This window comes from Lipomyces oligophaga (genome assembly GCF_038497815.1).
Source record: "Lipomyces oligophaga strain CBS 7107 unplaced genomic scaffold V1516scaffold_2, whole genome shotgun sequence".
NCBI lineage: Eukaryota > Fungi > Ascomycota > Lipomycetes > Lipomycetales > Lipomycetaceae > Lipomyces > [Lipomyces] oligophaga.
In genome coordinates, this window is record NW_027117786.1 from 1,558,212 (window position 1) to 1,581,981 (window position 23,770).

Genomic DNA, 23,770 nt, shown 5'->3' on the forward strand with positions numbered 1-23,770 from the left:
TACGGTAGATAATCATCACATGACTAGACCCTGCACTGCTGAAGTATCGAGCTGCAACTATAGCTGGAAAAGATCGGAAAGATTACCTCTGACTAAGGAATTACAGTATTTAAAGTTGCTACAATAGTATTTTGCTGATATGAAAGTTCATTAGCTAATCTATATTAAGTAATTATAAAGAGTGTCTATTGGTTCGACTCATGTACATTAATGCACTACTCAAACAGGAGCCGCGCGCCTTTTTTCCCTAATACCCCAGGTTCAGTCAGCCTGGAACTTACAGCATGCCTACTTCTCCGCATGAAACTTCCTCCATAAGTTTCTAGATGTGCATCTGTACGTGATTGTCTACTTGCAGATTTCTGGAGTCTGTGAGAGATGGGCTGATCGCTGATGTCAGACTTACTGTCGAGTACCAAGTTCTGGGAAGAATATGATTTGAAGCGAGTGGTACTTCCCGGCCGTCCGGGAACTTTATGATCAATATGATATTTGTGTTCTCTAGGGATCCGTTTCTGTGCAATAACGACTTTGACTTCCATTTGACGATCCTGTTGTTCTTTTGGTGACAATGTTGGCTCAGATAGAAGCCTAGTTGGCTTTTGTGGAGAATCATCCTGGCCATCCGATGATGGTGCATTCGCATTGCTAACCACTAACTTAGTTAAAACTTTTTCAGACGAATCTGGAGAAGATGTTTTTGAAAATTCTTTTGACTTCTGTGCGGACTGGGATAGCTGCTTCTGATCAATTTTGCTGCGACTTGATTGTCTCTTTTGATCCTCTCTGTACCTGTCTTTCAACAATTCAGCCTCCCTGTTTGATTCTTGCTCTGAGTTGTCTGAATTTTCTATTTTGGATTGGACAAGAGGTTCGCAATTTCCTTGCTTTGATATTGTTTGAGGGCTTGTAGAAACAGGATCTGGTCTCAGTCTTTCAGATTGCTCTACAGATGATGCATGTGACAGATCCGACGTAGAGAAGGAAGAATAAACTGATCTATTTCTTTCACTTTCAGAAGATTCGCTCCTATTCAGATTATCGCTTTCTCTACTAGAGGAGTCCGTTAGGTTTTGAATCAAATTCGGCTTACTAGTCGGGTTGTGGATTTGACTTAAAGCCGGCTTAGTGATCAAATTTGCAGCTTCGGAAAAATCGTAAGGTAAGAATCTTTCTTCCAGGATTTTTTTCAGTTTAGCGTAATGTGCTTTATCAGCTTCCTTGTTTGCGGTTCTTGTGTACTGGCCTCTTCCGCTGATTATTTGTTGTTGTATTAGTAGCTCTTCGAGCTCACAAGTCGAATCATAATTGTGTTCTCCAGAGGGAACGAAGACCGGGTTATGCTGTTTGCTTTCCAGGCTTGACTGTGTAAACGCCCGAAGAAATGGATGATGAAGTACTTCAGCAAGTCCGTTTGCTCCTAACCGAGCAAAAGGATCTGGTTCGAGGAAGCTTTGACAGAGACTGATTGCTTGATATGAAATGGGGGGGTTGCAGCGATAATATTTAGGATTGGCATTGGTTATTTCTCTAATAAGAGATGTGGAACTGTTAAAAGGTCGTCGTCCATACAAGCATTCGTACAAAACCACTCCTAGAGACCACCAATCCATTGATATTCCGTATCCAGAGCGGCCAAAGACTTCTGGAGCTAAATATGGTTTTGTGCCGCAAATATCACGGAGACAGTTCGACACAATCGAAGTTTCTGCATCCGAATCTGAATTTGAAGTCCGTCGATATTTTGCTCGTTTGATTTGGTATGCAGTATTGAAATCAGCTAAGCAAGCATGACCATCTTCCGAAAGAAGGATATTTTCCGGCTTAATATCACGATGAATAATATCTTGAGAATGAATATAATTCAAAGCACAAGCAAGTTCTGCAATCCAGAATTGAATAGTCGATTCGGTGAAGGTCTTGCGGTTAAGATGGAATCTGAGGTCTCCACCTTTCATGAAATCTATGACGAGATAAAGATATTCCGCGTCCATAAATGAATAATAGAGATTGCAAATGAATGGATGACGAAGACCTTCAAGAATGAAGCGTTCCCTTAGAATGTTGTTGACACGTCGTTCTTTGATTGCTGATATCATTTTGTGAATGAGAGCCCTGAGCGATACAAGATTGAAAGTATACATACTAGTTTCTTTACTAATGCGTTTGAGCGCATAGATCTTGTCGTCTTCTCTGTGAAGCACTATCTGGACACGTCCAAACGAACCATGACCGACGAGTGAGAGTTGATAGAAACTTTTCAGAGAAGTAGGAGGGCGAGCTGGAAGATGTCAGTGATCAGGTGAAAGCTGTACAGAATTGGTATTCTTACGTCGGCCAGCTCGAGATTTCTTTTTTTTGACACCGAGTTGGTCGGTTTTGCTGGAATTATCCGACCGAGTCGCGCTGCTCGAAAAGACAGATTTCAGCTTGCGAAGTATACCCATGTAGGCGACTGGCTATACTTTTCTCTCCGTTGCAGTCGGTTGCAGTTTGAAGAGCAACTAATAGGAGCCGGATTGAAAGATGATAGTCGAGAGCAAGAATGATTCGAGAGCTGGTCCTCGAAGTAGGTATATAAATGTATACCCCATACCACATTCGTCCTGATCGAGGGAGCTGCGCTGGATTTTTGTATTACACAATTCAAGATTCACACCACGCTAGAGATTAACTTTTCCTAACATCACGCACAGCTTTTGTGATAGGAATGCTGTCGTTCGTGCCTCTTTCCTTTGTTTTTCTTTGCCCTACATTACTGCTTTTACGCTTCTAATACTGCTTCTGGTCTTGTTCTTCCAGCTGTTCCAAGCGCTCAATGCGCCCCATGTGCCTGAACCTTGAAATGGGGCGGACCACAAACGGGATCAAACGAGGCGTAAGCCACATTAATCAGCCACTAAGGGTCAACAAGTTCTTTGCTTCACGTGATCCAGCCGCATTTCTTGCGGACTTGGGGCGATGGCTTGCAGTGGCGGTGAAACTAAGAGAGAAAGCGGATGAAGCTGCGAAGTGTAAAAGGAAGGATAAGGTTCTTGATGGCAGACAGCGCTCGAAGATTATGCTCAGACAGTCCGGAGATTATTGAGAAGGGGGATGGATATGCGAGAGAACTGGAGGAGAGTATCCACTTGGTTGAGCTAGTCCGACTTGACAGATTATATCACATCTACGATGCATATATTGATGATTGCATTAGGTGGTCATGAGTGTTTTGCTGGCACTACAGCATGATTCCAACACATGCAAAAGAGTACGTCGATGCGTATGGGAGCTGATTTTCGCCCCATGACGATTAGATTGGGTGCTTTTCTGGTTTTAGATGATTGTGAAAGGACTGCCTCAATTCCACCCACTTGCTTTAGCATGTTTTAGCGCTTGATTTTCTCGGTTAGTGGATAAGCTTAGCCATTTCAATAAAGCTAGTCTGTAAATAGATGAAAAATTCGCGCGTATAGTTATCACAATATTCTAGGGGTCAGCAAAAGAGTGTAGGTATTATATTTATCTCGTGTACTATGTACACTAACTCCGTTCCAAGTTAATATTATAAATGTTGTATATATTATATAATTATCCCACCAAATATGATTCACGAATTAGTAGAAACGCCTGTGCACCGTGCGCATATCCGCAAGCTCAAAAAGATCCTCTGTCTTATTAGAAAGATCTAGAGGATGTTTAAATAACAAATGAAAAACCAAACCAGAAATGCAAATCCAATTTCAACAATCGAGACTCGCTTATCGGTGACTACGACAAGAGAATGGCAGAGAAATGACACAAAGTAAGAATAAACGATCAAGAGCACAATCGGTAATCTGACCGCTGAAAATATCGATAAAACCCTCTATCACCCCTTCTCTCTCTTGCTAGCGCAAGTTCATATCTGGTTTAAACCTCCATGGCGCCCGCTGGCTCTTCGTCAGACTCGTAGGAGCCGACAGAACTCATTTCGTCATCTTCGGAGCTTTCATCGTCTCCATCGCCCATAACATCAGCGCTTGCAAACTTGTTCACGTAGTCTGTGAGGGAATTGGTCAGAACGAAATCAAATCGGAATATACAGATTAGAAAATCTGCAGACCCACTCACCTTTGACTTTGCTTTCATATGCTCTTGGCTCGCGGATAAGCAATGCGGCAGCTTCTCCATTAAGTGGGTCTGAAGGATTGGGATACCGGAGCAACTGAGGAAGAAAGACCTCAAATATGTTGATCATATCTAGTGTCTGAGTGAGAACATTTTCAAACCACAGTATTCAGGTCAGGTAGAACATACCAAACATCGGACTCCATGTCTGGTTGATTACGTCTAAACATACTGATCCGCTCCTGAATTCGGTGGTTAGTCCATCTGGTGAAGAGATAAATAGGGGAACCACAAACAATTCGTCAATATTCGGGTGAAAAATACGGTTCATGAACCCGATAGATGGCGACTTATACGGATATTGATCCGGTAATTCGACTCGGACCTTCCATGTCCCGCTTTGAAATGGAGCTAGATGAGGACCTCGTTAGCGGTTATAACAAAACAGCCGACACAGCCCATACTTTCCTCCGGACCCTTGAATCGCACGTAGAATTCTTGCCTTGGATTGAGATGTTAGTCTTATAAAAAACGAAATATATTGCTCGATCCTGCCTACATGTTGCCGTTTACAAGTGTAACTTCATAGTCACTCATCAACCTGTTCAGATCAGTTTTTTTTGCTCTCGGCACTGCTAGCCGAATTCTGGACTCTCAAAACATACAGCTTCATCACATCAGTCTCAATTCGACGTTTAGGAGAACTAGAATAAGAAATAGTGAGTATATCTATACATGGTCATGTATCCTCTATCTGCCGATACGAGCCAGGATTGGAGTCATTCCATATCCATTCCACTGCCATCTTACCTCATATTGAGAATAAATAGCTATATCAGAATTAAATTTCAAAAGAAAACCTCTTATATTACTATGTGCTAGTTTATCTAATTGAACGCTAATCCTCACGCTAAATTGATTATATGTGGATCTCCAAATTACTGAATCTGAGATGGTCTCAGCATGGCTATTATGTCAGTCCAACTGTGCAATTTCTAGATATTTACGGCATACGAGCACCAGGCTCCGACCTATACTGAAAATGAGCGCCTGACTTGCTGCTCACGTGCGTAAGTCCCAACGAGCTGGAGCAAACCCGGATGTGGCCAGTAAATCTTACGTAATAATATCTTTCATATGATGTAAGAATCTGAGATGTTACTGTACTAAGGCTGGCCGACATAATGCAATAGAGAAAAAATTCATCAGATAATTACAACTCCTTCTTCTGGCGGTCGATATTGTCGTATACGCACGCCTCCTTCACTGAGAACGTTCATAGCTTTTGTATCCATGCTGTAGCTGTTTGCGTATACAACTTCGTTCAGACCCATTTGCACGATTTTGATTGTACATGTCAAGCAAGGACAGGTATTGCAATATAACACAGAATCCTCTCCCAAAACACGCTCTCGTCCAGCTTCTAGTAGCGCGTTTTCCTCAGCATGTAGGCAAAGGCATGTAGCCAGATTTCCACCGGCAGTGGCACCGCTGTTACATCTAGAACATCCCCCTTCGTTGCAGTTCCTTATTCCTCGTGGTGTCCCATTGTAGCCCGTAGCAATGACCCTTTTTCCTCTAACAAGAACACAGCCGACGCGACGCTTCATACAGTTGCTTCGTCTAGCCGCCAAATTTGCAAGTTGCATAAAGTATGAGTCCCATGAAGGTCTTAGTCGAGCATCGTCTAGCAAATCTAAGATCGCAAGTTTTCCATATAAAACTTCGACAGATTGGGATGCGTTGATGATCTGGAGGGTAGCCTTTTGCATTAGACCTGCCAAAGCTCGAGGTCCACTATACAGTTCTCTGTCGGAAGCTTCCACAAAATTTTCCAGCGATAACAATGCTTGTTCTGTACTGAAATCTGTTAGCGGTTTTCTCAGCAATAGATCGAATTTGACATCATACTCTATAGAACGTTTATATCGGTTATAGCGAGCGGAAATGGGCGACTGAATTGCTAACAACATAAAAAACGGTCTCTGCTCCAAGGTCTCAAATGTTTCGATAGCGTCGATATTTGTAGTCACAAATCGTTCTCTCCACCGAGTTGTCGCATAGTCCAATAATTCAACTGCGGATTCAAACGCCAGAAAGGGCATCTCGTCCTGTTCAAATGTTGTGTGCGAACTGATTTCAGACGTCATAGAGCTTGTCAAACTTTCGCTAGACATGAATTTATCAGATTTTGATGGCGCAGATCTGTCTATAAGTCCATTCGTATCTCCGTTTGATATTACTGAGGCATTTATACGGGATGTTGGTGGGCTGTGACTTGCAGATGTGTTCGGAAATCGAATATACAAACGCGTAAAGCCTTGAATGGATAGATATCTGACAAGCTCATTCTTGCCTGAATATGAAGGTCCACATATTCCGACAAGCATTTCCTACGCGATTTGAAGAATAAACGCACTGTTGTGCTTGAATTAACTAGATTTGCGCAGATATCTTACAACCAGATTGTTCGAGCTGCAGTTCTATTGGGACATTCGATTCTCGCACAGTCTCATCAATCATTGTATGAACCGCTCACTTTCTTGCGGCCAAAAAGACATTATAGTAATATTAGACGTTTGAACAAATAATATGTCCGAAGAAATTTACGACATTTTAAACGCTCTGAATCGCACGAGCAGTAGCCGAATCACTGCAGATAACTATTCAACTCCATTAATTGACCCAAAATCAATAACCACACTCCCGAGTGCGCTTGCCTTCCTTGAGACATATCTTGGTTCAAATCCAATGATCAAAGACCGAATAGCTCGAATGATCGAACATCAGGAGGTTCATGAAGTGAGATGGTTAGTAGATCTGAGTTCGGTCCTCAGCCGTCGTCTCCTGTCCGATATAGGCAACTTCGTGAAATTTGTATACTAATCAGACTAGGTATCAAGGACGGGAAGCAATAGTGGATAAATATACGAAAAGAAAGGAAAGCCGGAAAATAGTTGCGACGATGCTAAATTTGCTCGGTGGAAATGCCACTGAAACGGGTGCGACCGACTCTGCAGATAAGCAAGAAGAAATCACTGAATTACGTGACTACGATGACAAAGTCTACAAGGCGACCTGTGACATGGTTGAGTCAATGAGCAGCGAGCTTCGAGATCTGCAAATCCCTTTTTTTTGCTCGGTTGGTCTATTAAAGGAAGGAAGTACAGAGCTTTTAGAAGCAAGACGAGCAGTGCTGAAAAGACTACAAGACTTAGTTGATCGATAGTCTACTGTATGTTTATTATCTAGCCAGAACGGAACGTTATTCCACTTTTTTGGAAGCAGAATCATTTTCAACAATCTTCTTGTCGAAGCTAACTGCGGCCTTCATTGATCGAAGAGTAAGGTAGATACCAAACATGATTAAGATTGAGACAACAAAAATCATTGCCCGTCCCTTAGTATCTACAACCGAGAATAACGGATACGGAAAATATCCGTTAACAGAATATGCTTTGTGGACCCAGAACCTGAATTGAAGTTAGTATAAACTATTTCTTGTTTTGAGGGCTGGAGCTGTACCAATAAGCAACACCTAATATGCTATATAAGATGAGCGTAGGCAACGACTGTTTAGGCCACTTGTCCGCATAGAGGAAAAAATCGGTGAGCAGAAACAAAGCTGGTGCGCCATGGAGGGCGAAATCGACATGCAGCGGAAGAAATACATTGACGGCTTTCGGAATCAGGAGTTCGCGGTCATACTGTACTTGTTAGTCGGATGATATTATACCTTGATCCAATTCAAAACTTGCAGCATATATTCCGCCATAGAGCAAACTGATAAGAACTTCGCAAGGCAGCGTCAACTGCTGAATTTTATTTTTAATTGACAAGCACGTTTTCGATCCAACGATCAATCCGAGGAACCCGAACGTAACCGTTATATAGCTAGCAGTCAGTCCTTTGCTCCGTCAGATCACTTTACAGATACGTAAACTCAATAAGCCAACACACTGACCAATAATTGTGAGAAACTGGAAATGCCCTCTAAACGACATTAATTATGTTGTACATTTAACCTTTGAGTGAAACAAACCCATATGATGAGTTGATCGGCGACTCTAAGGTCAAGACCTTGGTCAGACCGTAGTTGAATGTGCATGCGGATGCAGCATACAACGCACTCTGGAACGAAAAAACTGTTAAATCCATATCAGATCTTCCGGTCTAATTTGGTTCGAACTTTCTGTGCCTATATATGTTATTTTGCGACCGCCAATTTAGATTCAAATCTCTGTACTTTAAAGTTAATTAAGATCTGATTGGGACAAGATTATTGTAAGTTCAAGGGGCTATGTACAAATGCTTTGTCACATGATAGCGTGTCGTTTCCGCGCCCAAACAGAAAAGCATAACGCGTAAAGGATTTCGAATTATTTCAGCGGGGATATAAATCTTAGAAAAGAAGATAATGAAAAAAAGGAAGCTAAATTTTCGAGAATTTAGAAATGGCGCGTCTTATAAGAAACTAAAAAGAATTGACGGTGCATGCACGAAATTGTTTCATCTAGCGTACGAACGAGTTTGCACCTTAGCCGAATTTTTGGAACAGAATTGTGGGATTGAATCTGGAAAGTTTTTGAAATCCGGAGATCCTCTAAGTTTTGTTGAAATGCTTCAAACTACGATTGTTGGAGTTCAAAATTCGAACATACTTGACAAATTAGCAGCTAGGCTCTCCGACCGCTTTCAGGATCTTCAAGTTGAGCTTCAGCAGATCAAAGACGTGATCGATCAAGTAATTAAAGATGACTTTTATATCCGCCAAGATATCAAAGATCGGAACGTCATTGCAGCTGGCTATACAAGCGTGAGTAGCTTTTTTGATTTGACGGTATTGTTGTGCTTATCAGCTTGAATTAGTATACAGACGGAACAACAGCGGCAATCTATGAAGTTCAAAAGTACGTATCGAGCCAGTATCGACGATTGTGTAGTCCCGACTGGCAATTACTGTTTGAAAGGTGTGAAGTGTGTATTTCCTCGTCTTTGAAAATCTACTAATGAATAGAGTTGGCGCTGCGGTCATGAGCTTTTTGTTCAAAAATACTAGTCTGTTCGCGCTCTTGAATGATAAAGACGTTTATCAACAATTATCAGGTATTTTACTTCGCCTCATACTTTTTCTCATCTGACAATGTAGGTACGGCAATGGACAATCTGACCTCATTATCACGTCCTGGCGGGAATGGTGGATCAAGTATGCCTTTACATCCAAAATTAAATCAGATCACAATATTCAGACATGCTATGTTTTATAATCCGATCTCTTTAATTTCATCCGATTTGAAATTAAATCGGATAGTAGATCACTCATATCTATCCAAATTTAAAAATCCCGAGAACTCACGGCATACAAAGGCGTTACTTGAAAATATATTTCGCAAGCAGTATAAACTACCAGCGATATTCCAGCAGTCAGCTCAAACCAAGTCAGGATTTTCAACTTTGACTTATATTGTTGACTATGCCGGAAGTCGAAAGGTTCCTAAGGCACTCAAGGGCGAAATCTTTACCTTAATCCAACGGATCCAAAAATTGAACAAAACTTGCCGTTATCGAGAGCTGTTGGATTATTACTGTCCTGCTGATGCCGACGGCATGATCGACAGATATGTTGCTGCATATCAATCGTATCCAGGTAGAGAAAGTACGATGCAGGGCTTGATATCGTTTGCAACTACTCAACAAAAGGTTATATCATTTTTGAAATCGGTCTTGAGACATGTGTTTCCAGCAGAGGTGTTTGGTTCAGAGGAGAATTGGAGCCATATTTTTTATCGTACGTGTTCTATTACTTTTCTGGCTTGTAATTTTTGGCTAATTAAGCAGATGTCAAACTACATGTGCAAATGGGACTCCGAGAACGTGTGACACTGCATCAACTCATGCAGGGAATTAAAATTAAAGACATTCCGTGGCTAGTCAGATCGTCTACTGCTTCACAACCGGATTTCGAACGACGAAAACTTATATTTGCGGAATTCCTCTACTTTGTGTTTAGTAACTATCTGAATGATTTAGTAAAATCATTTTACTTTGTATCTGATATGCGTGATACAAGAAGTTTTATGTATTATTTCCGACATGATGTATGGCAAAAAATCTCTAAGTTGCCTATTGCGAAACTGATTTCGGGAATGTTGAAAAAAATTCCTAGCGAGACCGTCCAAACACTATCTCAACAGAGAGATCGCTCTTTACAAGTGTGCGATGTCCGCATGGTTCCAAAGGGGCATAACTTACGGATGATTATGCGGTTGAACAAGAAAAAACGGACTTTTGTAAGTTGTGATTTAAAATATTCGAGAATCATATTGTTATGCTAATGAAGCTAGGAAAATGGCAAATTAGTCACATATCCAAGTATAAATCAGACTTTGCGTCCGGTCTTGTATGCTTTGAATGCTGAAGTTGTAAGCGATTCATTTGGAAATACATTGTGAATAAACACTAACATTTAAGAATGTGAATCCTGATATTCTTGGCTCCTCAATGACAAGTACATCGTTGTCCCTAGACAGAATAATTAATTTTCAACAATCGTTACGCCAACAAGGACTACTCGGGTGAGCTTAGGAAGCAAAACCATCTGATAAGCTCGATCTAACAGAACATAGGAAGAGCAAAATTTATTTTGTTAAAGTCGACATTACGGCTAGCTTTGACAACATTCCGGCTGCCAAGGCGTTTCAGATTGTCAGAGAAACTCTCAGAGTTCGGCAGTATCGAGATCGAAAGGTGACAACAATTTCGATCAGAGGAAAAAGACCAAGATGCTATTATCACAATTTGCCATATCATGGCTTGGATATGAGCCCTAAATATGCGTTCGATGAGCATGCAAAACGAATTATAGAATCTGTGTCACAGATACACGAGTTGTCACGGGGTGGAAGATCTATCGGCCGTGGATTCAATACGTTAGTTGAGCAGACCCTTAAGAGCATTAAAAACAGAGTTTTAGTAGACGGATACCGGCAGAATTTTCATTCTCGGGAAGAAGTTATCGGTCTTGTTGTGCAGCTGATCCAAGGACATGTAATCAGGATTGGTAACAAGTATTATCGCCAGAAGAAAGGTATTCCGCAGGGGTGCAGCTTGTCAACTATTTTATGTAATTTAGTGTACGCGAACATGGAAGAGAAGGAGTTGGAGTTTACCAAGGATATCAAAGATAGTCTGTTGCTACGACTAACGGATGATTTTTTGTACATGACGACTAATAAGAGCAAGGCAAAGACTTTCTTTAGACTAATGGAACACGGATTCGAGGAATACGGAGTTAGAATCAAGCCCGAGAAATCATTAGTTAATTTTCATATTAATTTGAAAGCCGGAGGATCGGCGCCTTTACTGCAAGATTCCGACGAGTTTCCGTTTTGTGGATTCACCGTGCAGACATCGACTTTGGAGGTCCGAAGGGATTTGGCAAAGCATCTGAATCAACGTATGTACATTCAAATGAACTTGGATTTTAGAGGACTCCACGAATTCCACATATGTTAAACTGCATTTTAGCTGTTCGGTCGGTCGTTTCCATCCAGGCATGTCAACGTCCTTATCGATCGATTCTGCATAGTCTGACGGCGTAAGCTCTTTGGTATATCTTCCTGTCGTCGAATTTTAACTGACAAAGATCTAGCGTGACTAAACTAATTTACGGAAAATTATATGGATCCTCAGAGCTCAACTCTCATAAAGTTATACTCACAAACATATATCGTGCGCAAGTAGAGCTGGCTATTCGGTTCGGGTATTACGTTCGTACTTTGGAATCACGAACTCGAGGATTTGGACGTATAATGGAATTGGATGGAGCGAGACTTGAATGTAAGCTGTGAGTTAGAAACATGAAGGATCTCGTGCTAAGACGTGTTTAGATATAATTAAGGAGCTGCTGAAGGTTTTCCGAATTTTATCATTGTCGTTTGGCAGCAAAGTTACAAAAGGCGAAATTTGTGGGTAAGTCACATCTGGACTTTGTTACAATATTGTATAAGCTAACTTTCACAGACTGGGATATTTTGCATTCGAGCAGGTACTCAGACGCAAACAAACGCGGTTCAAAAATCTTTTGGATTGGCTGAACAAACGGAAAGCTAAACTGCCTCGTCATGTTGAGGAGGTCGTTAAGAGTATAGTTATGAAGGAAGATACTAGAAAAGTTAATGTTCAATATTTACTAAGGCATAAAAAATTTTGACACATCATCTTTTAGCAAATGAACTGTTTTCCAACCAAGTAGCCAAACTTTTCACTTTCGGATATATCTCCCTGACCGCCTGAATATCCGCACCGTAACCTTCGCGTTCAAAAAACTGAAACATTGTGCGAAATTCCTCGGAAAATCGCATGACCATCTTCGCAAGGAATGAGTACGTAGTAGGAGGTGGAATACCACATTTCTCTTGGAATACCTGCTCAAGTTGACCATATGTCAGCTCGTCACCAGCAAGAGAAATGGCTTTCCGATTGAACTTCTCTGGGTTCATGAACGAGAACGCCGCAAAAAACCCGATATCCTCGGTCGCGATCAGCTGCAAGGGACGCGATTTGACCACGTCCCTCCAGGCTGTTGCAAACACTTTGCCAACAAAGTCTGCGGTAAAGTTGTCCATAAACGCAACTGGACGCAAGATTGTCCAGTCCATTTCCTTATTTTTGGTGTGCTCAACCAAATGGTGCTCGATATTATGTTTGCTTCTGAAATGAGGAATATCGGTGGGATTATCGAATGATTTCTCTCCATTGCGGTCAACCGAGGAGTAAACAAAATACTTGACTCCATGTTTGATCGAGGAATCAATAAGTGCCTTTCCCTGAGCTTCTTCGATGATGAAGCCGTTGCCTTTGAAAGCAGGCGCCTGAACACTATAAACACCCCAGATAGGTGCAGGAGTCAATTTCTGGGCGCTCTGAAAAATAGCTTCAGTGTCATCAAGATTGCCTTGGATCAACACAATGTTAGAAGACTGGCTTGCTAATCTTTTCGCACTTGGTGATTCCGCATTGCGCGTGAGAGCAAGGATCTGAAAATCGGCCTTAAGTTTAAGCAAAGCCTTGACAACTCCACTACCCTGTTTTCCCGTAGCACCAGTAACTAGGAGTACGCGCGACATTTGTGAGCTTATAAAGTCTTTAATGAATCAATTTCTTAGTGAGGATCAAAATATTATTGATATTCAGCAGGCAGCAGCAACACTTTTATATACTCGTTTCCGATGTACCTCATTGCTCGGCAACGACTAGGCGGACAAACATTTGTGCCGGCAGTCTACAGATAGATCAAGCGTCAATAAACTTCAAACAATTGGAATCTGTGAAATCCAGTATTCGGTACTGGATTTTTCTACATTTCACCTTAGTTAACTCTCTTGGATTCATACTTCGGACAGTTATTGGGTTTCGGGAGGTCACGTTCGGTAAGGATAAACATTTGTGCGTATTACAAATAAACGGTTTTTCCTTACCCACAGAGATTAGCCCTATACCCTCGGTACCTTCTCAGCCTGAGACTGTACCTTTCGGAGGAATCTCGAGAGGTCTGTCCCCTATTGACTGCTACCGAGTTCCTAAAATGAGTCTCAAACAAAAGATTGTCTTAATATGTGAGATATACGTAAACAACGAATGGTTATCTAAGAGGGCGATCCAGACGATCATAGCGAACTGAGGGTCTTACCCTGGAATAGTTGTGAAATCGTGCATGTTCCAGTAAAACTGAAAACAGACAGTCTTTGAGTGATCTGATGTCATATTGTGACGTCGAACAGTAGCTAGTTGCAAGCAAAATGCACGAGATACAATAAACTGTGTGACTCTGAATACTACTAAATACTAAACCCTCTCAATTGTCTATCGATGTACAAGACCCTTGATTCTCACTAGACATCTTTGGCCATGCAGCGACGTATGGAAAATGGAGGATGGAGTGGATGGAGTGGATGGAGTGGATGGAGTGAATGGAGTAATTAGTACTAGAATCTTTTTGCTAGGATATTAGTTTGAAGCAGAAATTATATATGTAAATAAGCTGGAGATGAAGTAAAATTGACCAATTTTGTGAAATTGATAAATCAAGGCGACTATTAAGTTAAGAACCACGACCAAGTGTCAGAACTGCGTCGCTCGCACTATATTGTCATCAAGTCAATTGCAACTCGATGGTACAATTCATGAAGTAATTGTCAGTTCTAGCCAGATTCTGTCCTGCTGTATCTAGGCAATATTCGAATAATGCTACCACTCATTTGACTGATTCCTAACAGCTTATCTAGGCTGCTTTATCCACACAAATTCCAGTTGGGGAACAGGCTTGGGAGTTGAGCAAGATATGAAATCTTGGGAGGATACCTACGGCGGACAAACGAGCACGAGAAGAGGAAATAAATGGCCAGAACTTGGCCTCCGTCTAGTTAGTCAGTCAATTGACTTTGTATCTGTTCAGTTGAAAATGAATTTTTGGCGCAGCTGTATTGTTGACGGGGCTCGCACCCGAAAGCTGTTCTGGGCTCGTTATGTAGGACCTGTTTTCGTTTGTCAGGGTGCTGGGATTCAAACACGGAACTACAGTGCACATCCAAGTGAAGAAAGTACTGGACCAGGATTGCATCAGCGAAAAAAAGTCACCTTACCTGCATTGCGTCGGAAATATAAAAAGCAGATTCCGATCACGGTAGGGACGATAGCTAGATCTATACTCATGTTCGAGACTAATCCGACAGGTTATAACTGCACATGACTACCCATCTGGAATGATAGCCGACCGCGCGAATGTCGATATCGCGCTTGTTGGAGATTCTTTAGCCATGGTTGCTCTAGGTTACGAGGTAAATTGATTGTTTTGGGCTATGTCACTATTTCGAGTCGTTCAAGCGCATTAGCTGACTGAAATCAGGACACAAATCTATTAACACTAGACGTAAGTTTATCAACTGTTACTTTGCCTGGTTGCTGATTGTATAGGAAATGCTGTCTCATTGCCGGGCCGTTCGTCGAGGTAATAAGTCTTCGTTTATCGTTGGTGACCTTCCATTTTCCACGTACGAAATCTCTCCTTCTCAGGCGTTAACAACTGCTTTGCGAATGGTTCGGGAAGGTCGAGTTGAAGCAGTCAAACTTGAAGGTGGACGAGAGATGAGTGAAACAATTTCGAAAATTACTCGCGCCGGAATTCCTGTTATGGGACATATTGGTCTTACACCGCAGCGACAGACAGCATTAGGTGGATTTCGCGTTCAAGGCAAAACTGCAGAGGGCGCAGAACGTCTCCTCGAGGACGCGAAAGCGCTCGAGCAAGCTGGATGTTTTTCGATGGTTATTGAGGCTATTCCCCCTCTTGTCGCTAAGTATGTAACGAGTCAGCTCTCGATTCCAACGATTGGCATCGGTGCAGGAAAGGACTGTTCGGGCCAGGTTCTTGTTCAAATGGACATGCTGGGGATGTTCGATCGATTTGTTCCTACATTTGTTCGCAAGTATGCAAATACGTTTGATCTTCATGTAGATGCCTTGTCAAAGTATGTGAATGATGTGGAATCTAGAGAATTCCCGACCCAAGAACATGTATATAAGATGCCCGAGACTGAGGAGGCCAAATTGCTGGAAATTATGAAGCAATCAGGCAATTCTATATGATTAGTACATTTTGGTTTCTTAAGCCTTACTAATTGAAGTCGACCTGGCTTGATCTTACTTTTCCATCTGAGCAATGACGTCTACGAGTTTGTCATTCATCCAGCAAGCCGCTGGCTAGCCGCATGATCATGATAATCTGGGGTTTTGCGGGGAAGCTGCAAGTTTAGAACTACTCCCAGTTCAAAATTATCTGTAAATTTTGACAAAGTGTAACGATTCTAAAATGAAAAATTCAAATTTGTCCGATACAGAATGGGCCGTAGTTGACAGTTTAGCAGCTGCCTTTCTAAGACCTATTTCCTTCGAGGACATATTAAGTGCTGCTCCAAGGACCGTGTTGACGAGTGATCTTGGTTACAGAGCTGCTGTGATCGACCTTGCAAAACTAGTTCCATTAAATTTACCTAGCTACCATGAGTTTCTTCAAGCTCGACTAATTGACAAATTAGCTGCATATCAAGTAACTACGCTGCGATATGTTTTACGATCACTCAACACTTTTGCCGGTTCTTTAGTACTTACCGGTTATCTTAGACCTGTCACTCGATTACCGATCGAGAAACGCGAACAAATCCTTCTAGGTTGGCGTGATTCTAATCTAGCTATTTTTAGAAAGCTTTTTTTCACTATATTTAATCTAGCTGTCGTACCTTTGGCTTATACGTCAACTGCAATATTTGAAGCATCGCGCCTCCCGAGGATATTACCGGACAGAATTTCGAATGATGAAGTAAGATTTAGAGCTAAGCTCTTCTATAGATTTCAAATGGAATCAGAGAGTTCGCTATCTAACACATCGTTTGATGCGATTATCGTAGGTTCTGGATGTGGTGCTGGAGTTGTTGCTTCCCGGCTCTCTCGTGAAGGATACAAGATCCTTGTCTTGGAAAAAGGGAAATATTATCACCAAGAAGAACTAAATATGCCTGAATCTGAGTCTTTTGCTAAGATGTTCGAAAGCAATGGGGTGTTTTGCTCGGAAGATACAGCCGTAGGTATGCTTACCGCCTCGACTTTTGGCGGTGGTTCAACTGTCAACTGGAGTGCGAGTTTACCTACGCAATATTTTGTACGAAATGAGTGGTCTATTAAAAGTGGAGTTGAGTTTTACTCAACTCGAGAATATTCTGACGCAGTCGAACGGGTTTCGAATGTCATGGGCGTCTCTGATCAATATATTAAGCACTCAAAGGCAAACACGGTGCTTCTCCAAGGATCTGCCCGAATTGGTTCTCCGACCTGTATAGTCCCCCAAAATACTGGACATTCGACTCATAACTGCGGTCATTGTGGTTATGGGTGTCGTTTCGGAGAAAAGCAAGGCGGAACAATTACTTGGCTAGTTGATGCCGCAAAGCATGGAACGAAGTTCAGAGATCAAGCGGAAGTGATCATGATCAAAAGATCAAATGAAGGTGCAGCAGGCGTCTTGGTAAACATTAATGGTCAGATACACTCCATATTTTCAAAACTGGTAGTATGCGCAGGTGGGTCTATGCAAACACCAGTTTTGTTGAAGAAATCTGGGTTTAAGAACAAGCATATCGGAAACCATTTGAAAATCCATCCAGTGAATATAACTACCGGATTATGGCGCGATGAAGATACTAATGCATACCAAGATTCTATATTGACTGTTGTAAGTAACTTCATAGAATTTTAATATCATGCGTACTAAATCCAGTGAGGTGAATTTGGAATTGGAAAATCAAGATGGTAAAGGTCATGGAGTGAAGCTGGAATGTTGCTTCCAATCACCATTTATTCTTTTGAAAAGCACACCTTGGAGAAACAGTCTAGATTTTAAACGTCAAATCTTGAACCTCAATAACCGTGTGTCCATATTGTCTATGGCAAGAGATATTGGAGAAGGGCAAGTATTCCCAGATCCAGTCACCGGCGAAAGCAGATTTACATACAACCTTCATCCTCAAGACCGACTTCATATCATTGAAGGAATGATCAGAAGTGCAGAGATCTGTTTAGCAACCAATGCTGATGCCATTTCCATTGCAGACAGTCGAGTTCCGATTTTGATGGTGACAGAACAAGACCGGCAGCTCGGTTCTCTGTCTCCGCATTTTCAAGAATGGGTGACGAGCGTGCGCCAATATGGCTGCTCTGATTATACTTCGTTCATTGGGTCTGCACATCAAATGGGCACTTGTAGAATGGGAGGTTCTGCAAAGACTTCAGCCGTTGATCCAAACGGTGAGCTATGGGAATGTAAGAATGTGTTCGTGGCAGATGCCAGTGTTTTGCCGTCGGCCAGTGGAGTAAACCCAATGATTACAATCATGGCCACTGCTGATATAGTCTCGAGCCGGATTTTAACTCGTTTGAACGAGTATTATAAGAGTGATATTTCAGATGAGAATCGCTTATCAAGCTGTATTTAATCAATTTATAAGATCATCACGAGGTCCAACATGGAAGCCAGACTAACGCTTGATATTGAAACCAAACATGAGTGGATATGAATTTGATCCAAAATCTAGTCGCTGATCAAATTTGGTTGACCTGGAAACTCTACTTTACTATATTGAACTCCAGATTTTGGACTGTTTTTTGCTAAACGCTATGGACCTGAAAACTTTTGTTTTAATTTCCAACTTTTGGGGAGAAATTTTATTAGGATATGCTATGATCATTTTGCAATTATAGTTAAAATTTATAAATCATATCAGTTCCAATTATCTACTATCAAGAGCTAAAATGATACAAAAAAAGTACAAACATTTCCGTTTTAGCAAACCTATTTGGCTTACTTCACTTACTTAATTTGGCCAGATCAAAAAATTTTTATTTGGTGTCGTTCCATTGCATAAAGATTTGAGTGGACCTGAGTAGTCTGACCTACTAAAGCTATTATAATCAAAAAGTGATTAGGCTACTTATAACCCTCTTCATTCCATTAGTTCAACTTGAAAACGCAAACTAACGCCGGGAAAATAGTACGAGATCAATTTAATACCATTGGCCTGACATACCTTTACTCATTGCTAAAAATTGAAGGACGTGAAATATGAGAAATAAAAATTATTTTACGTATATAGTTTCGCATTTGAGAGCTAGATATATATATATTGAGTGAATAGCTAAGCTGAGCAAATTATTCGAAGAATTGACAATTATATATAATATTCGACTGTAGTATTCCCGACTTCTGCTTAACTTCAATCTAATTGCGTTATTTCACTTGAACTTTTATTTGCTCATAAATTGTTTAATTAGATAATTAGATACTGTCATATTGATTATATCTCAATATTGCCCATACCAGCTGTTCAACCCACACCGCCTAGGTCGGAGAGTGTTCAAGTGCGTACTGCCGTATCATATTCATCTGTGCATCCCAATTCAACTGTTCCAATGTTGAATTTAGAAACCGACCTGCAAAATCTGATCCTACAAATATCAAAAATTTCTCTTTCAGTTGAAGAATGTACTCAATCTGAGACGCCTCTCTGCCATAGATATTCGGTATTTCAGATTCAAGAGTCGATATCAGTCCCCAAACACATACTCCGAAATCCAAGAATGGTAATTCTTTCGCTATATTTTGACTCGCGGGAGAAGCAGAGTCGATCACAATCATCAGCAATACGACAACAAACCTAATTGAATGGGCAATGCCGACCGGATGATTCGATAAGTTCCACAGTTCTGGATCTTGCATAAAATATTCCAGTCCGATCCATGGTAGTGCAAGATCATACTGACCTTGCGACACGTAGAACGAAATTAGTCGCTGTCCGGAATTAGGAAATGGAGCACGAAGAAGAGGAACCACTTTGTATTCACTGATGACTGATAACTTGAATTGCAATTCTTTAGCTTCTTTCGCCGATTTAAGTTCGTTAGAGCTGTATAAACAGAGATCTCTGAGCCGTTGATCAATCGCGCCTAGTGGTAATGGCTGGTTCGCAAATTCAATTCCACAGCTTGGGCAATTAGTAAAAGGGTTGTAGATTGAATCGATATCATCAGGATTAAAAAATTGTGAAGATTGATAAGGTCTCAACGACGCCTCACATTTTGAACATTTGAAATCATTACGTGGATCGGTCTGATATTTACCGGGATCGCACGCACAACAATGACAAACAAAGTGATATCTTGACCAAAGAGTTTCCAGACGTAATATTGCAGGCATAGTTCGATCAATATATGAAATGCAGAGCTCCTCGCCGAGTTCAATATTTCTAGCAGCTTTGACAATAACGCGACCCCTATCAAAAATTAGATAGCAATTCGGATCACATGAATGATTGAAAGCTGCGACGAAGTAATCAAGCATTAATCCGACTGAATCTAAAAGTGCATTCACGACAGATACGCCGTTTATGACAAGTTTCGAATAAATGTCTAAAATTTCTGACTCGGTCTCTTGACATGCAGTGTGTCGTTTAGCCAGAATAGCATGCAGACGTGCTATCGACTTCTGAATTTTATCAGCATGACTTATTAACGGTGATTGACTACCGAAATAGCGCCGCCTTTCTTGCGTGTCGAGAAATAGAAGTCTTACAAGTAGTGTTAACGATGTGAATGGGCTTTTCAAAACTTTGCCTATCGTTGCGCACTCATACTTGTGAAATTTATTCCAGTCGATAGCCTTACATTTTAAAGAACAGTAAAAAGTGACGGCACAATGATCGCAAGAAATCAGGCTCTGAACCGTATCAGGATACAGTTTACTGCCGTCTAGATCCAAAGTCAACAAACATCTTGCACAAGAGACCTTCCGCGAATCATTATTCGGTACCATGATCTGAGGAACTTTTTTGATGATGATCGTGCCTATTATGTTAGATCATGTTGCATAGAGTTACTAGGCCATGATGTACCTTTGGATATCTTGCAGCTTGCAGATATTCCTCGACCACGAGCATCTTTAAAATCGACAATGCGTATAAAACTTGGATATTGCCATGCCTTCTGTCCATTATTCATTATCTGAACTGTCTGTGATAAGTCGGAATTTAAAAATATATTCCAGGTCCATTAATAAATTTATAAGGTTGGCTTCTGCAGATTCTGATTAGAGCAGCAAAAACATTAACCTTTTTTTAATAATTTTGGCAACCGATTGTGTCTCTGATTCAAAACTTTGATTACGCATTTTATCTCTCTGAACCACTCGTTGGGTTAAGCGCCCTCAACTAGTCTACTTTCCAGTCCCATCCATTTCGAGTGCAACTACAGTATAATTGCTTGGATTGATTTATATATAACGGACTTTCATAGGCCATCAAGATAAAAGAAGAATAGTGGTAATATATAATATCATTGATTCGGTAACGGTTAAAATATCTATCTACAAATCCGGCATTTGAACTAATATTCTGTCGTCACTCACTGTTATGTCAAATTCTTCATCAGTAAACACTGATCAATGATATTCCAATCAACACCATATCAAACTAGCATACGATTTCTGACCAACCTGCCAGGTAAAACCCAATTTAAATAGTTCCCTAATACAATAATCTTTCGAACAGATTCCGACATCCACTATGGTAACTATGATCCTTTCTATAAATCACATGATCGAATAATGTCCCAACTGGGAGAAAACCGTAAATTATTTTTCCAGTCGAAGCAAATCGAAGTACAGTTGAAGAACACAGACAAGACAAGATGATGAGAACAGTGTAAGTAGAAAAGACGTTAAAGGTTGAAAAGAATTATTATTCACAAATCCAGGAAACCTCGAAATGCTCGCTCGAAGCGGGCGATGCAACAACGTGAATCAAAACTGATTGAAAATACAAAAAAGGCCTTAACGGTTCGAGGATCGACTTGCAGTGCCACTGTTCAAGATGCTATGGCTGACTTGGTACGATATTTAACTCTGGTTGATCTTGCTATGCATATATTAACGCTAGTAAACAGGCTTCTTTCAAACAACCGGATGTGAAAAAGTTTCAGAAGAAAAATCAAATTCATCCGTTTGAAGATGCGTCTTCGCTGGAATATTTTTCGCTAAAAAATGATGCCTCGCTATTACTATTCGGTTCCCACTCGAAGAAGCGGCCTAACCTATTGACCTGGATGCGTACTTTTAATTACCAGCTTCTGGACATGTTTGAGCTGCAAATCCTGAATTACAAAGCCATGTCAGAGTTCAAGCGAGCTGCGGTCAACGTTGGCATGAAGCCAATGTTTTCGTTTGTCGGTCCCATTTTTGACTCGCATCCTCATTATCAACAAGTTCGGTCGATGATTCTTGATTTTTTCCGAGGCGAAGTTATAGATATGCTTGATCTTGCTGGCCTCCAGTATATCATTCAGGTCTCGGCTGTTGGCGACGGAAACATTAGCGTTTACAGCGGCGACACTTCAGGCCTTCCGGAAATTAATTTTCGGGTCTATCAGCTGAGAACTTATAAAAGCAAGACCCAGTCCAAAGTTCCTCGAGTCGAACTTGAAGAAATAGGGCCACGATTTGATTTCAAACTCGGCAGAGTCCAAGAAGCTGATCCTGAAATGCTCAAGCAAGCAATGCGGGTCCCCAAGCAGCTTCAAGCCAAGGAAAAGAAAAACGTTGAAACAGATATCATGGGTGATAAGATTGCCACGATACACGTAGGAAAGCAGAATTTAATGCAACTTCAAACAAGAAAGATGAAGGGCTTGAAGAAAAGAAGGCACGAAGAAGATAGCGGCGAAGTAGCAGAAATGCAAGAGTTTGAGGATATTATCGTATCTGATGATGAGGCTGTTCCGAAAAAGAAAAGGCGTTGACAAAAGCATTTTGTAGACAAAAGTGTTAATATCAAAAATTTCATATATACATTATCATAGATGATTCGCAATTAATTCACATTGGTATTCTCAATCAATCGTAACAAATTCCTCATCAGCATTGTGATTGTCACCTTGCCGATTGAGGGAACATAAAGAGAAGCCTTTGATTTCACATCTTTGTCGAAATTCTAGAAAGTTAGTTGTGTTCAGCACATAAAATTAGCACAATTACCTTTGCTGTCGAAAAATTTATACAGATCGCTCCGTCTTTGATGTATTCAGTAGGAAATTTGTAAGAATCTGCAGGAACACCAGTTATAACAACATCGGAAACTTGAGCAGCATCTTGCAGTGGGATCTCAATATCTGACACCTGATGTCGACGTAATTTAATGCCGTCACCGCGAGTGAATTTTTGCACGCCATCAACATCAAACGAATAGACAACAGCGCCGTCGTTTGCTAACAAAGCAGCTAATGGACGTCCAACAATTTCGCTTCGATTGACTATGGTGATTGTCTTTCCATATAATCGATTGCCGTATGGAAGATGCATATTGTATGCGTTGAGATACTCTAGAATCTTAACTAGTGCGAGCGGTGTGCACGGAAGTATGCTCTTCTTTGTACTCGCTTCGTCAAGATATCGCACGTTGTGATACAGGTTTTGGACATAAAGATGGGTCAGTCCTTCGACATCCTTGGAACTTGCCACGGTTTGCTGTAGATACTGATCTTGTCTGTTTCCAAACACAGGAAAATAAATCATTATGCCGTCTACAGATACATCTTTATTAGCCTGAAAGATGTGATCTTCTAATTCTTCTTTATCAACTTCCAGCAACTCAAAATCGAATCCGTTTTCGAGATATGATTTAGCCGTCCAATCTGCATACATTCGCGCAGCAGGGTCCGAATTAGAGAGAAATCCGACAAGTTTTGGTTTTCGACCAAGTTTTTCCAGACCTGCTTGGATTTCAGAGGCATATAATTTTGCAACAGAACTTGCTAAAATTGTTTCTACAATTTGCGTTAGTGAACGTTGAAAGATGGGTTAAATAGCGTACTTCCCGCTGGGCATTCTGACGCTGAGATTGAACTCAAAACCATTTTAAAATGTTGCCTATCAGTATAGCTAATTGTTACCAAATTTTCAGTGAAAGACTGTAGAGAAGATCCCTTGTTTCGATTGAGCCCTTGCGTTGAATTCCAAAATTATATTGATCTGCACTTCCACTAAAACAGAGACAGTTGGGAGGAAAAAAATATTGAGCCGCGA

General features: G+C 41.0%; 12 protein-coding genes across 12 annotated transcripts; 5 read left to right on the forward strand and 7 right to left on the reverse strand.

The window, feature by feature from the left end:
- Nucleotides 1–92: 92 nt before the first annotated feature.
- Nucleotides 93–2,447, reverse strand: V1516DRAFT_684382 (kinase-like domain-containing protein; the record flags this gene model as incomplete). The annotated part of the gene is made up of 4 exons (XM_066923560.1): nt 93–159; nt 207–247; nt 282–2,281; nt 2,333–2,447. 4 exons carry the CDS (start codon nt 2,445–2,447, stop codon nt 93–95), a joined length of 2,223 nt encoding a protein of 740 aa, XP_066779241.1.
- A 1,390-nt stretch (nt 2,448–3,837) lies between these two features.
- Nucleotides 3,838–5,102, reverse strand: V1516DRAFT_214092 (ubiquitin-conjugating enzyme type E2). Its single transcript, XM_066918750.1, has 8 exons — nt 4,903–5,102; nt 4,758–4,796; nt 4,652–4,693; nt 4,557–4,594; nt 4,389–4,503; nt 4,282–4,334; nt 4,096–4,224; nt 3,838–4,025 (listed from the first exon to the last, which is right to left on the reverse strand). Exons 1-8 carry the CDS (start codon nt 4,905–4,907, stop codon nt 3,895–3,897), a joined length of 552 nt encoding a protein of 183 aa, XP_066779242.1. The 5' UTR covers nt 4,908–5,102; the 3' UTR covers nt 3,838–3,894.
- A 13-nt stretch (nt 5,103–5,115) lies between these two features.
- Nucleotides 5,116–6,565, reverse strand: V1516DRAFT_634728 (cytidine deaminase-like protein). Its single transcript, XM_066919998.1, has 2 exons — nt 6,004–6,565; nt 5,116–5,952 (listed from the first exon to the last, which is right to left on the reverse strand). The coding sequence occupies exons 1-2, from the start codon at nt 6,480–6,482 to the stop codon at nt 5,298–5,300; spliced, it is 1,134 nt and encodes a 377-aa protein (XP_066779243.1). The 5' UTR covers nt 6,483–6,565; the 3' UTR covers nt 5,116–5,297.
- A 119-nt stretch (nt 6,566–6,684) lies between these two features.
- V1516DRAFT_684385 (uncharacterized protein) lies at nt 6,685–7,321 on the forward strand (the record flags this gene model as incomplete). The annotated part of the gene is made up of 2 exons (XM_066923561.1): nt 6,685–6,902; nt 6,988–7,321. The coding sequence occupies 2 exons, from the start codon at nt 6,685–6,687 to the stop codon at nt 7,319–7,321; spliced, it is 552 nt and encodes a 183-aa protein (XP_066779244.1).
- On the reverse strand, nt 7,311–8,310 carry V1516DRAFT_671736 (FAR-17a/AIG1-like protein). Its single transcript, XM_066921610.1, has 5 exons — nt 8,135–8,310; nt 8,057–8,085; nt 7,851–7,999; nt 7,618–7,799; nt 7,311–7,565 (listed from the first exon to the last, which is right to left on the reverse strand). The coding sequence occupies exons 1-5, from the start codon at nt 8,248–8,250 to the stop codon at nt 7,358–7,360; spliced, it is 684 nt and encodes a 227-aa protein (XP_066779245.1). The 5' UTR covers nt 8,251–8,310; the 3' UTR covers nt 7,311–7,357.
- Nucleotides 8,311–8,603: 293 nt separating this feature from the next.
- Nucleotides 8,604–11,401, forward strand: V1516DRAFT_214744 (Telomerase ribonucleoprotein complex RNA binding domain-containing protein). Its single transcript, XM_066918751.1, has 9 exons — nt 8,604–8,908; nt 8,962–9,062; nt 9,112–9,198; nt 9,242–9,880; nt 9,931–10,382; nt 10,437–10,514; nt 10,564–10,667; nt 10,719–11,278; nt 11,341–11,401. The coding sequence occupies exons 1-9, from the start codon at nt 8,847–8,849 to the stop codon at nt 11,349–11,351; spliced, it is 2,094 nt and encodes a 697-aa protein (XP_066779246.1). The 5' UTR covers nt 8,604–8,846; the 3' UTR covers nt 11,352–11,401.
- A 655-nt stretch (nt 11,402–12,056) lies between these two features.
- On the reverse strand, nt 12,057–13,560 carry V1516DRAFT_671744 (uncharacterized protein). Its single transcript, XM_066921611.1, has one exon. It carries the CDS (start codon nt 13,218–13,220, stop codon nt 12,309–12,311), a length of 912 nt encoding a protein of 303 aa, XP_066779247.1. The 5' UTR covers nt 13,221–13,560; the 3' UTR covers nt 12,057–12,308.
- A 994-nt stretch (nt 13,561–14,554) lies between these two features.
- Nucleotides 14,555–15,738, forward strand: V1516DRAFT_663043 (putative ketopantoate hydroxymethyltransferase; the record flags this gene model as incomplete). Its single annotated transcript, XM_066920482.1, has 4 exons — nt 14,555–14,776; nt 14,826–14,930; nt 14,999–15,022; nt 15,067–15,738. The coding sequence occupies 4 exons, from the start codon at nt 14,555–14,557 to the stop codon at nt 15,736–15,738; spliced, it is 1,023 nt and encodes a 340-aa protein (XP_066779248.1).
- Nucleotides 15,739–15,961: 223 nt separating this feature from the next.
- Nucleotides 15,962–18,137, forward strand: V1516DRAFT_621272 (uncharacterized protein; the record flags this gene model as incomplete). The annotated part of the gene is made up of 2 exons (XM_066919519.1): nt 15,962–17,377; nt 17,427–18,137. 2 exons carry the CDS (start codon nt 15,962–15,964, stop codon nt 18,135–18,137), a joined length of 2,127 nt encoding a protein of 708 aa, XP_066779249.1.
- Nucleotides 18,138–19,039: 902 nt separating this feature from the next.
- On the reverse strand, nt 19,040–20,694 carry V1516DRAFT_684390 (uncharacterized protein; the record flags this gene model as incomplete). The annotated part of the gene is made up of 2 exons (XM_066923562.1): nt 19,040–20,541; nt 20,589–20,694. The coding sequence occupies 2 exons, from the start codon at nt 20,692–20,694 to the stop codon at nt 19,040–19,042; spliced, it is 1,608 nt and encodes a 535-aa protein (XP_066779250.1).
- A 660-nt stretch (nt 20,695–21,354) lies between these two features.
- On the forward strand, nt 21,355–22,548 carry V1516DRAFT_671755 (Brix domain-containing protein). Its single transcript, XM_066921612.1, has 3 exons — nt 21,355–21,395; nt 21,448–21,580; nt 21,637–22,548. Exons 1-3 carry the CDS (start codon nt 21,382–21,384, stop codon nt 22,486–22,488), a joined length of 999 nt encoding a protein of 332 aa, XP_066779251.1. The 5' UTR covers nt 21,355–21,381; the 3' UTR covers nt 22,489–22,548.
- Nucleotides 22,524–23,738, reverse strand: V1516DRAFT_215173 (uncharacterized protein). The gene is made up of 3 exons (XM_066918752.1): nt 23,559–23,738; nt 22,724–23,511; nt 22,524–22,679 (listed from the first exon to the last, which is right to left on the reverse strand). The coding sequence occupies exons 1-3, from the start codon at nt 23,599–23,601 to the stop codon at nt 22,560–22,562; spliced, it is 951 nt and encodes a 316-aa protein (XP_066779252.1). The 5' UTR covers nt 23,602–23,738; the 3' UTR covers nt 22,524–22,559.
- Nucleotides 23,739–23,770: the final 32 nt, after the last annotated feature.